This window comes from Natator depressus, chromosome 2, assembly GCF_965152275.1.
Source record: "Natator depressus isolate rNatDep1 chromosome 2, rNatDep2.hap1, whole genome shotgun sequence".
NCBI classification, from domain to species: domain Eukaryota; kingdom Metazoa; phylum Chordata; order Testudines; family Cheloniidae; genus Natator; species Natator depressus.
In genome coordinates, this window is record NC_134235.1 from 5,589,802 (window position 1) to 5,602,127 (window position 12,326).

The 12,326-nt window shown below is 50.3% G+C and overlaps 1 protein-coding gene across 1 annotated transcript; it reads left to right on the plus strand.

Moving 5' to 3' along the window:
* The first annotated feature begins 1,854 nt into the window (after positions 1-1,854).
* On the plus strand, positions 1,855-11,976 carry LOC141981248 (ly6/PLAUR domain-containing protein 2-like). The gene is made up of 3 exons (XM_074942928.1): positions 1,855-1,906; positions 10,268-10,387; positions 11,755-11,976. Exons 1-3 carry the CDS (start codon positions 1,855-1,857, stop codon positions 11,964-11,966), a joined length of 384 nt encoding a protein of 127 aa, XP_074799029.1. The 3' UTR covers positions 11,967-11,976.
* Positions 11,977-12,326: the final 350 nt, after the last annotated feature.

Genomic DNA, 12,326 nt, shown 5'->3' on the forward strand with positions numbered 1-12,326 from the left:
TCTTTAAGGTGCCACAAGTCCTCCTGTTCTTTTTGCAAATACAGACTAACACGGCTGCCGCTCTGAAACTTGAACTGTTTTGTTTCGACGCGAATGATTTCTTTTCAGGTTTCCATTCAGTGAGAAAAAACAAAAACATTCAGGTTCCGTTTGAAACAAATCGATTTGTTTTCCTGACTTTTTTCGTTCGGTCCCCAGATCAAAAAGATCAATTATTCGTTCAGCTCTAATCCTGATCCTTACCAGCCTTTGAGTATCATCACTCTGCCTGGGTTATTCATTCCTCCTTTCCCCAGGTTTAGTTGATGACTCAGGTATTTTGTTATGTTCTCCTTTCCCAGCTCAGGCCCTGCAGTGCTGCGTGGGAGGTGGTGACAAATGGGAGATGCCCACCCAGTGTGCACCTCGTGATAAGCACTGTGTGAAATCACTGACATGTAAGTTTTGGCTTTACTCAGGCTTAGTTAGTAGTGACCAGCACAGGACTCTTTGGTCTGCTTGCAGTAGGGTTGCCACTTTTCTAATTGCTGGTAACCAGACCCCCGAGGCCCTGCCCCGTGCCCCAAATCTTTCCCCCAAGGGCCACTCCAGCTCCACCTCTTCCCTCAAGGCTCCGCCCTTCTCCGCCTCTTCCCCCAGGCCCTGCCTCTGCTCTGCCTCTTCCCCAAGGCCCCACCCCATCACTCACTCCTCTCCCCCCACCCTCATCGCTCGCTGTATTGTCTCCACCTCCCTCCCCTCCCCACCTGGGCTCCCTCTGCTCCTGGGGCTGGAAAGGGAAATGCTGCTGCCCGACAAGGAGCCTTCCTGCAGGTAGGAGGCAGCCCCGGCTGACCTGGCGCCCCCCACTCCCCTCCCATGGTAACTGGATTTTTGGTGTCCAGTCAGTACATCTGACTGGACACTGCCAGGTCCCCTTTTCAACTGGATTTTCAAGTCCCGTTTTGGGAATCATTAGCAGTCTGTGGTTCTGGGCAGCTATACATGCAGCGGTGAATCAAGTTACAACCTTTATGTTGGATGGACGCCCATTCTCTCCCCCCACCCCCCCATGCCAAAGGAGATTTTGGGTCCTCATTTTTAAACAAATCTCTCACTCCAGTCTCCAGTTTTTGCCTTCACACACCAGCCAGATGCCCAAGAGCTGAGATCTGCCGCTGCAATTAACTGCAGAATTCTAGGTACAGATTTTTGTGAGCACAAATTAGCATCTGCACAGAAGCCTTTTGTGTGTATTTTGGAGGCTCAACATGGAACAGGGTTCGAATTTAACCAGCTAGTACACATGCCCCTTGCTGGTCTCACATGGTCTGCCACTTCTCAAGGGCAAAAAGTGGGGAGGGAAATCTCTTGAGATTTAACCCCTTGCGGCCCACAGCTGCTGCCACTGCCTCTTAAAAATGCCATTTGTCTTTACAGAAACTGCCCAGGTGCCACTAATTGCTAAAGAAAAGACGAAATGTCAACAAGGCCCATAGGAAGTTGGAGATGGCTGGGATTCGATAACACTCACTTTGTGTGAAGAACCAGGGGATGAATGGGGATCACACCTTGTTGCAAAGAAGGGGGACGTAATTAGCTTAGTTATTGTCTGCCATTCAAACCCTGACCGTCTTTCCCAAGCAGCATGAAAAATGTAAAAAAAAAATGTACAGGAAAGCAGGAGGAGGGGCTCTGTAATTAGAGATTTAATCCCCTTATGACTCAGACTTGCTTTTCCAGTACAGCTGGATCCTGGGGTGGGGAGGAAGGGTGGGGGGGAATGGTCAGAATCAGTAAAAGGAAAAGCCCACCCAGAGGGCCCATTGATAAAGCTACCTGCAAGGTATTCCAGGCTGCGAGGAGTTGTTCAAGATGAAGGGGCTTCTGTCTGTTCTGCTGGCTGCCGTTCTGTGCGTGGAGCTAGGTAAGATTCTGCTTTATTAACCAAGCCCTGACTGTGTGGCGGGGTAGGAAGAGTGAATGAAGGGACATCTGTGACAAAATGCCATTGACTTTAACTGCCACAAGATCTGTCCCTGTGGGAACCTAGCAGTGAAGTCATTGGTGGTGGCCTGATGTGACAGAGGTGCTCTTTGCAGCCTGCCCAGATGTTTCAGAGCATCGTTTACAAAAATAATAAGTTTCAGGCTGGGATCTTAGAATCATAGACTATCAGGGTTGGAAGAGACGTCAGGAGGTCATCTAGTCCAACCCCCTGCTCAAAGCAGGACCATCCCCAACTAAATCATCCCAGCCAGGGCTTTGTCACACCGGGCTTTAAAAACCTCTAAGGATGGAGATTCCACCACCTCCCTAGGTAACCCATTCCAGTGCTTCACTACCCTCCTAGTGAAATAGTGTTTCCTAATATCCAACCTCGATCTCCCCCACTGCAACTTGAGACCATTGCTCCTTGTTCTGTCATCTGCCACCACTGAGAACAGCCGAGCTCCATCCTCTTGGGAACCCCCCTTCAGGTAGTTGAAGGCTGCTATCAAATCCTCCCTCATTCTTCTCTTATGCAGACTAAATAAGCCCAGTTCCCTCAGCCTCTCCTCGTAAGTCATGTGCCCCAGCCCCCTAATGATTTTCGTTGCCCTCCGCTGGACTCTCTCCAATTTGTCCACATCCCTTCTGTAGTGGGGGGGACCAAAACTGGATGCAATACTCCAGGTGTGGCCTCACCAGTGCCGAATAGAGGGGAACGATCACTTCCCTCCATCTGCTGGCCCTGCTCCGACTAATGCAGCCCAATATGACGTTGGCACCAAGGGCACACTGCCTGTAGCGGTGCATGGGATTCTTTCTTCCTAAGTGCAGGACTCTTGAACCTCATCAGGTTTCTTTTGGACCAATCCTCCAATTTGTCTGGGTCACTGTGGACCCGATCCCTACCCTCCAGCATATCTACTCTCTCCACAGCTTAATGTCATCTGCGAACTTGCTGAGGGTGCAATTCAACCCATCATCTAGATCATTAATAAAGATGTTGAACAAAACCGGCCCCAGGACCGACCCCTGGGGCACTCCACTTGATACCGGCTGCCAACTAGACATCGAGCTGTTGATTGCTACCCATTGAGCCCAACAATCTAGCCAGCTTTCTATCCACCTTATAGTTCATTCATCCAATCCATACTTTTTTAATTTGCTGGCAAGAATACTGTGGGAGACCATATCAAAAGCTTTGCTAAAGTCAAGATATATCACGTCCACTGCTTTCCCCATATCCACAGAGCCAGTTATCTCATCATAGATGGCAATCAGGTTGGTCAGGCATGACTTGCCCTTGGTGAATCCATGTTGACTGTTCCTGCTCACCTTCCTCTCCTCTAAGTGCTTCAGAATGGATTCCTTGAGGACCTGCTCCATGATTTTTCCAGGGACTGAAGTGAGGCTGACCAGTCTGTAGTTCCCCAGATTCTCCTTCTTCCCTTTTTTAAAGAAGGGCATTATATTTGCCTTTTTCCAATCGTCCGGAACCTCCCCCGATCGCCACGAGTTTTCAAAGATAATGGCCAATGGCTCTGCAATCGCATCCGCCAACTCCCCCAGCACCCTTGGATGCATTAGATCTGGACCCATAGACTTGTGCATGTCCAGCTTTTCTAAATAGTTCTTAACCTGTTCTTTCACCACTGAGGGCTCGTCACCTCCTCCCCTTACTGTGCTGCCCAGTGCAGCAGTCTGGGAGCTGACCTTGTCGGTGAAGACCAAGGCAAAGAAAGCAGTGAGTACTTCAGCTTTTTCCACATCCTCTGTCACTAGGTTGCCTTCCCCATTCAGTCAGGGTCCCACACTCTCCCTAACCTTCTTGTTGCTAACATACCCGTAGAACCCCTAACCCAGGATTTATTCTTTTAGCAGCTATTAATGGATGTCTCTCCACTGATAGATATTACTTGGCTTTATATGTGATTTCTTTCATCCTCTCTTGGCTGTGCCTTTGCCATGCAGCCTGATGCTTTAGAGGGTTTGTGGCTTTATCTTATTCCCACCCGCTGGTGTTCTTCTGTCCTAACACTCCTTTACACACTCTGCTTTAGCTGTCTTCTCCAGCGGCTTGTTTCATGCACCGCATGTGATTCATAGACACCTGGGCACTTAGAGTTGGAAAGGGTGGGCTCCGTCACCCTGTCAAGATCCCCTGCAGGACTCATTCTCACAACCGCCGTCTGGAGGCTGTTCCCCAGACCTCAGCATAGGTGTAGTTTGACTTTTATATTTGGGGAGGGGGCAGCTTCAGTCAGGCCAATGGGGCCATGCACAGCAGGGGGAGGGGAGAGAGGGGGAATTCCGCACCGGCCTGAGGCTTTCAGTTTGGGGGGGCAACTCCTCCTTGTCCCCCTAACTACACCCATGCCTTACCGTGGTTTTCAAGCTGGCCTGCTGGCATTTCTCTTTGATTCACATCAATCCATCGCACGTCACTGGCCGCACTCATGCTCCGGCAGCCTGTTCTTCTTGCCACCCCACTCTCGGGGTCACCTGTGCCGCCAGGGGTGGGTTATGAGAGCACAGTCCCTGTCAGGTTTTCTCTGCTTTATTGTGACAAGGACAAATGGCCACTTTTTTGCAGTGATGGCTGAGCAAGCCCTGATTGGCGTAATGTTTGGGGCCATTATGGCCCAGATCCCAGCCTGGGAGACATGAAACCCTCAGGACTTCAGTGAGTGGGAATGTCTCGAGCGGGAACCCTTTCCTGTCAGGGAAAGTCATGTTGCATCTGTGCGGCGGCCGGGGCCACCCTGCTGATGGCCGGATATTGCCATCCGTTCTTATCCAGACTAATAGGAGCTGCCATACTGTGTCCCAGGAGCCTTCATCTTCACCCCCTTCCTCCTCTCCCAGTGGGCTCAGGGGAAGGAGAGGAGTCCAGTTCCCTCCTCTCCTGCGTCTCTCAGAGAAGCCATTGAGCTTTCCTCTTCTCTCTCTGCCCCCCAGGGGACATGGACACTCTCAGTTCTTTCTCAGGATGGGGTTGAGCCCCCCCCCCCATTTCTCTCTCCCACCCTACAAGGTCCCCTGTTTCTCCTGCTATTGACATCCTATTTCTCCCTCCTCCTTTCTGGGTCACCCCCTCCACTTGTCACCCCCATCCCCACTACAGCGAAAGTGTCTCCCATTTGTGGCCCCAGTTTTCTGTGCGTCCCCTCCCCCCAGTGATGGCCCCCCCTTTGTGTTTCCCCTCCCATTTATGTTCCTCGTCCTCTATCTTTGTGGCCCCTCTCATTTGTCTCCCCCCATCCCTCTTTCCTGGGTAGCCCCTCATTTTGGCTCTCTTTGTTTGCGTTCCCCCTCCATCTTGTTGTTTTGGAGGAGATGCAAGCAAAGTATTTGGTGGGGAAAAAATTAGATCTGTGAATGCTTCCCCAGCAGGGAGGAGTATTAGGGGTGGGGAACAAGGGGAAGAAGGGTTTGGGGCTTTGGGGAGGGGGATAATGAGAAGTGGGCTAAATGGGGATGGGTGAGAGAGTTTGAGGTCTCAGGTGAGGGTGGCATGGGGGTTAGGGAGAGTGTGGCAGGGTGGGACACTGGGAAGGGGGACAAGGGGTGAGTGACAGGGAATTGGGGGAGACTAGGGGTTGGGGGGGCATCTGTCAGCCTCACATTCTCCTCCTCCATGTGTGTGCCCAGATCTGGGGGGCTCTTGCCCCTCTAGGGGTATCTGAACCCCTCTCCCTCCCCTGCTCATATGAGCCCGGATATGGGAGCCTTGCCCTGCTGGGGGCCTCTGAGCCCCGCTCACTGCCCCCTGTCTGTGTGCCAGGATGGGGGGGTGGGGGGACATGTGCTCATCTACAGGAGTTGTCCCTGCCTCCCTCATGTGACCTGGCTTGTGGCGGGCTTGCCCTTTTGGAAGGCCCCCTAAGTGACCCAGGATCTGGGGAAGCCCTGCCCCTTTGGGTGGGGAGCTGAGAACAGGCATCCTTCATACATCTCACCTGGCTCTAAAGCACAGGAAGGGGAGGGGAACACCCACTGAGGGGAATGGAGCCGTTCGCATGCCCCAGAGCTAGTGTTGCAGGTTGTATCATCTCAGCAGAGACCGTCCCACTGAGAGGAAAAGGGCCACTTCACACCTTTCCCAGCGGCCTGGGCTGCAGGTGGAGGTGTAGAGGAGCCCATGGGCTAGTCTTCCCGTTTAAAGGCCAGTGCTTCTCAGTGCTCTAAAATCTGCAGGATTTTCTTGAAATTTGCGGTGCCTCCTGGAAGTGAAAAATAGGGCTAGTGACCCAAATTTGAGGTCAATTGAGCAAGGGGTTCTGCAGACATAAACTCCCTCCGTAGCCCTTTTTCAAAAAGTTCCTAGGGGTGTGTGTGTGTGTGTTGTTTTGGGGGTTCTTTCTGGGGTTTTGTTTTTTTTTGCACGGAGCTAGAGATCGAACTATTGCTGAGATGCAGGTCAAACATCTCGATCGTTTTTTGCCCACCAGTGCATGGCACCCACTGTGTCTTTGGGGCAGCCGCACTGCGAGCGGTAATTAAGAGCACGTTCACGTCGTTGCACCTAGACAATGGGGTCCTGGTCTGTAATGGGAGCCTCTTGGTGCTTCCACAATACAAATAACAAATAACACTAACAGCTGCCTCAGCTTCTGCCTTTCTCTTTAGTTACATAGATACTGTAAACTTGATCATGGTCCAGTCATTCTTATGTCCTAGGCATTTCAGAGTCACATCAGTAACTCAGAGTGCTTCCAGCAAAATGAGCTTTGGCCACTGGCCATTAGGTATTTTAGGCCATGATATATTTATTAATCGCGCTGAGCCAATTATTCAATGTGAATAATTTATTTGCGCATTACCAGGATTCAATTTAATTGTTTTCATCAAAAGTAATATGATTTACATTACAGTGGCACCCAATCAGAATCAAGGCCCCATTGTGCTAGGCGCTGTATAAACATAAAGGCAATGCCCTACAGAACTTACTCCCAAGGATGCAAGTAAGGAGGTTTAGGCCGGTACGGCCTAAGTTAGCTGCCACTACCGGCCCGTAACGCAGACTTTAAAGCACTGCTGTGGCACTGCTTTACCATCGTTGCCCTTTTTGCGCCCCACATCGGCAGCCCTGCCAGGTCCCTACCGGCAGGGCCGCCGATGGGGAGGCACAGAAGGGCAACGGCTTTAAAGTGCTGCCGTGGTAAAGGACCCTGCTTTAAGCGCTGCCGTGACAGGGCTTTAACATCGTTGCCCCTTTTGCCCCCCTCGGCGGCGGCTGGGGGCAGGGGGGGATGTAGCTGTCCCAGGGCCACGATTTAAAAGGGCCCGGGCCAGGCAGCGCAGATGGGCTGGCTGGGGGGTCGCTGACCCCCAACCCTGCCCCTTCTGTCTGAGGCCCCGCCCCTTCTGGGTGGCGGGAGATCCGGCCCCACACCGGAAAGAGCTCAATTTTACTTTCAGCGCTGTAACATATGGCAGCATGTTTGATCGCTCATGGACTCTTCACCACTATTGACTCTGGGTTTCCGGTGTGGTCTCAGCTCCCCGAACTTCTATCAACAGAAGGAAGGGATGCAATGAGATTTCAAGTTTGTCTTTTACAGGCCACATCCTTTCCTATGCAGTTATTATTGATCCACTTCAATAATAATTTTGCTTTCCAGAAACAAGCACTTCAGCAAAACAGAATACAATATTTGAACAGAAAAAGGGTTGCGAATTCTGAATTCGTGGGTTTTATTCCAATGAATATTCATGAATATTTTTGGCAGTATTTGCCCAGTTCTAGTTATTATAGAAATCATCCTCAAACTATCATCCATCAAACCATTACTTCTTTAAAAAAAACAGCAACAATGTCAATTCCTGCCTGTGGATGTGAGCAGATGTCTCCCATTGAAGTCAGTGTGAGCTCTGGGCTTACATGTGATGACAGGTTTCAGAGTAGCTCACGAAAGCTTATGCTCAAATAAATTGGTTAGTCTCTAAGGTGCCACAAGTCCTCCTTTTCTTTATGTGATGACAGTATTTTGGCCAATCATTTACAGAAATGGCATGACAATGGGGTACAACTGTGGGGACCAGCTGCTATTGTTACCCTAAGGGTATTGGGTGTGTTGGAGCGTTCAAATGGCCACCCTTCATATAACAACACAGCCTGGATCTGAATGCTGATCCGGCAGAGAGCTGCCTGAGATCTGAATGCAAGCAGAGCAGAGAGCAGCATGCAGTAGCTAGGAGGAGATTTTGCTTTGTTAGGTGAATAATATGTTAAGAAGAAAGGCGTTTATTTGTTTAACACAAGTGCGCCTTGTGTTAATGTGGAGAACACCACAATAACTAGGTGTATAGGCCCTTGTCTACTTGACGTGAGTAAAATATACATGTTGCAGGTGTTTTCTAAGATGCCAACCGTCTTGCTGCCCAAGCACCCAATACAGAGACAAGTGATGGATGATCCATCACTGTCTAAGTTAAGGTGGGCAAAGCCTGTCAGAGCTCTTGCCAGTTTGATGCCGTGTGTTCAGTAATGAATTTTGTTGCCTCTACCCCTGACGGTTATGTGTTTTCTAATTCATGATGCAGTTAGGGTTCGGTATCTCTCCTGTTCAATCACATTATTTGTCTGTATCTATTTTCATAAGATTATTTCATTACATTTCCAACCATGCTCTAACCTGCACAGCACCCTGAGTTTCTGGCCAGGCAGGGCCCCTTTACCAGTAAAACAATAATAATAAACTAGTAGTTAGCTTATCCACCAATATTTGATGACATCTTGCGAACCCAAAGGACATTAACATATGCTGCACACTCTCAGGGCCTAAAACTTATTGCTATGAAGATCCCTTTATACTTCCCCATTACTGACTCAGAGAAACTAAAATCCTGTCACTTTTACTCTGCCGGTTGTTAATAGGGTAGAAATCAAGGCCACTGACAGAGCTCCTCTCTAAGGCTAAGTTTAGAGCTTTGTTAAATACGGGAGCTGTATAATTTAACCTTCAAAGAGACCAGCCAGACCGCGGTAAGCACCGCAGAGTGTCCAACTCTACATTAGAAAGCCTGAGGGAGCAGCTGGGTCCAGTTTTCTAAGGGATCTTTTTGGGGTCTACTTTGGGGTGGAATTAGCTCACCTGCAGCTTGTTTGGGCTGTTTCCTCCTGGTAGAAGGACTTGCTTATGGTATAATATTTGTCCTCTGTTTAAATGTGTGATTTTTTTAAATAATGCGAGACCCACTTTTTGATGTGGAACAAACATCTCAGCACAGAACAGTCCGAGCCTAGGGCCTGCCTCACTTTCCTCATGCCCACACAAATCCCATGGGCCTTATTTTATCTCTCTACCCAGTTGCCCCAAGGACTCTTCTGTGGTAAGTGCTGACCATGTGCTTAGCACTGGAGAAAGTGCTAAATAAAAACAGCCCCTGGCCCAAAGAGCTTATAGGCTGAGGGTCTGATTCTTACTTACAAGAAGGCTTATTTATGCTATTTATAAGGTGTCTTTACACCATTCTGGTGCAGACATGCCAAACCCGTGAAAAAAATGCAGAAATTGGGCTTGTTTTTGGCTTAATTGGCTTCTGAGTTGATTGTTGGCTAGTTTGTGACTTGTTGCTTCTTTTTTTTGATTGGCTCCTGGCAAGGCGGGGAGAGAGTCAGGGGTGCACAGCGGGCCCACCACAGTCCCAGACTGCACTCCAGGAGTATCTAGTCACACAGAGTGTTGGGGTTCTTAGGGGCTGGCTTGTTTTGACATGGGATTAGCTTGATTTTTGGCTTATTGTGAAAGTCGGGGTGCTTATTTACCGCGTGAGAGTTGGCAACTGTGCTCTGGGGATGTAAAGGGGATGAGCACAGGGACTCTAGTGTAAATCAGAATCAGGCCCCAGGAGTGACCGGCCCACCAATGGAATGATCTCCGTGTCAATCAGCTCAGCCCGTCTATTATGCTGGATCTGGTTAGCTGGCTGAGGTTTCTGCCACTCAGATAACTGTGAGACGGGTCTTATTAGCTAATTGTTACAAAGCTGAAAGATGATCCTCTTCAAAATGCTGCTCTCCAAGGAGCGGATTAACCTCTGATACCCACATGCCTGGAGGCAATTTTACACTAGCCTGGCATTACACCGAAGGCATGGCATGTGGATTTAGCAGCATGTCCCTCCATGCATCAGACAAGATGTATAGGGAACTGCCGTGTGCTCCGGCAGCGCATTCTGATAACTACCTTAGGGGAGTGGTGCCGTGGCGGTTTCCCTAACAGGGGTGATATGGAAGGGCAGACAGCACCTCTTGATCCCCATGAAGGCAACCCTGGTTTGTTCCTCTTTGCAGCCCACACCTTGCAATGTTACACATGCCAGGAGCCGATGAGCTCCCCTCTGTGCATGACCATCAGCAACTGCTCCACGGATGACATCATGTGCAAGACAGTAATGTACTCCCGAGAGGAAGGTAAGGAAGAGACACCCGGAGGGAGAAGCCTGCACTCAAATTTAGGGAAGGGAGGAACGTCCATCCAGCCCCAACCCCAGGGTTAGAACTGCAGGGGATCAGAGTTCCCCTGTGATTCCTAGCGATGGACCCAGGCTGCAACACGGGTACTTGGGACTCACGTTGGGCGAGTCACTTAGGTCCAGATCCAAAAAGGGACTTAGGTGTCGCTATGCTCAGCATCACGGCGAGTAACTTTTAGGGCCCTGGCAAAGCACAGGAACAGCCCTGGGATCCACGAAGCCTGAGTTAGGGACCTAGGCTCCTGTACAATGAAGGGGGAGAGACGGGGGCCTTAGACTGCAATTCACAAAAGCTGGCACGCTAGGCAGGGACACACCTCTAGCCAATGGGAGAGGCAGATGAAAGGGGGGGTTGCTAAGTCCCGCCCCTTGTGGCAATAGGTGCAGGGAGGCACCTCTCTCTGCTAGTGATTTGCAAACGGGAACCAACCGCAGCTCAGGCATGTAACGAGTTTCTTGCAGGAATGGGTTAGGTGCCTGCTGTGTGCCACACAAAGCAGCAGGAGGTTAGAAGGTTCAATGCCCCTCCCTGCCACCAGGGGAGAAAGGTCTCCCACCTCTCAGATGATGCTCTAACCCCTGAGCTCTGGGGCATCCCGATGGGGGCAGCGTCAGTCTCTCCTGTTGTGGATAAATAACAAAAGAGTGATGGGAGCTACCGGACTGGGGTCTACGTCTCCCACCTCCCTGGTGGGTGCCTGAATCACTGGGCTCCTAGGAGCCTAAACTGGATCCCTTGACTTCAGAGCGTTCTCTGCACCTCTCAGGACGAGGCCTGCATTGGCCAATAGCTGAGCTTTGCCAAGTAAAGAGGCGCTTTTCCAGAGAGAGGAGATGGGGCACTGTCTCTTCACGTGAATCCTCTGGACAGGGGTACCAGCTGAAACTAGGATGAGCAGCGATTAGAGATGGGATGTCATGTCTGCAGGGAGACAGATGACACACAATGCACCCAGATTTAGGTAAAGCCAGGGGCATGTGCCTGCCCTGCTTAGCTTCCAAGCAGAACTGCCTGTATGTTCACCAAGCCAGAGGGAGACACGCAGGAAGGACACAGAGATGGGTCAGCACCCAAAGAGACAGAGATAGACCCCAAGGAATGTATGTACGGGATTCTCTACATAGGAGATCAGCAAAAGGTTTGGTGGTTTAGTTCCCAGCTGGTTCAATCCCTGAAGCTTTTTGGAATTGGAGCTGGAATCCAGTGGGACAGATGTTCAGTGCTCCCTGCAGGGCTGGAGACACCCCACGCCCAAATCCTCCTTTTAATACCCTTTTCTTCTCTCTTGCTTTGAAATGTTGTAGTTTACCCCTTCGTGGGCGACTCAACGGTCGTCAAGTCATGCGCTCAGAAATGCATCCCATCCGACGTGGATGAGATCGGGAGTTCTCGCCCCACCTTCTGCTGTAACTCTGACTTGTGCAACCAGGATGGGGCGGTCAGCATACAAATCAGCTACGTGGCGATGGGGATTTCAGCCAGTTTCCTCTGCGTCCTCCTCAGGACTGGGCTGTGAGGAGCCAGGCAGGTGAAGCCTTTACTCCCAAAGAACCACCCAACAAGAACCAAGCCCCTCTTGGCTGCGCTTGCCATCTGCATTCCCAGTGGGTGGTCTTGGACACTTTTAGGAAGATGCTTCTTCGCTTTCTTAGACACAGTGGCCTCTTGGAAAGATGTTATCTCTGCATTCCTGTCCCTGCTGATAAAGGGACCTGGCTCAGGAATGCCCAGTTGGACAATCTCTCTACCGGCTCCTTGCTAAATTAAATTAAATGCTAATCTGTACTGGAATGTCTTTGTTGTGTCAATTAGTTGTGGAAAATTCCACGGCACACCCAGTTACTCAAGACCTAATGATTTGAATTAAGTGCATAAA

What these genes read in the sequence shown, in the direction of transcription:
- LOC141981248 (XM_074942928.1), top strand. Translation starts at nt 1,855, where the DNA reads ATGAAGGGGCTTCTGTCTGTTCTGCTGGCTGCCGTTCTGTGCGTGGAG. An exon ending in CGTTCTGTGCGTGGAGCTAG is followed by an intron (nt 1,907 to 10,267) that starts GTAAGATTCTGC and finishes TCCTCTTTGCAG; the next exon opens with CCCACACCTTGCAATGTTAC. An exon ending in AATGTACTCCCGAGAGGAAG is followed by an intron (nt 10,388 to 11,754) that starts GTAAGGAAGAGA and finishes GAAATGTTGTAG; the next exon opens with TTTACCCCTTCGTGGGCGAC.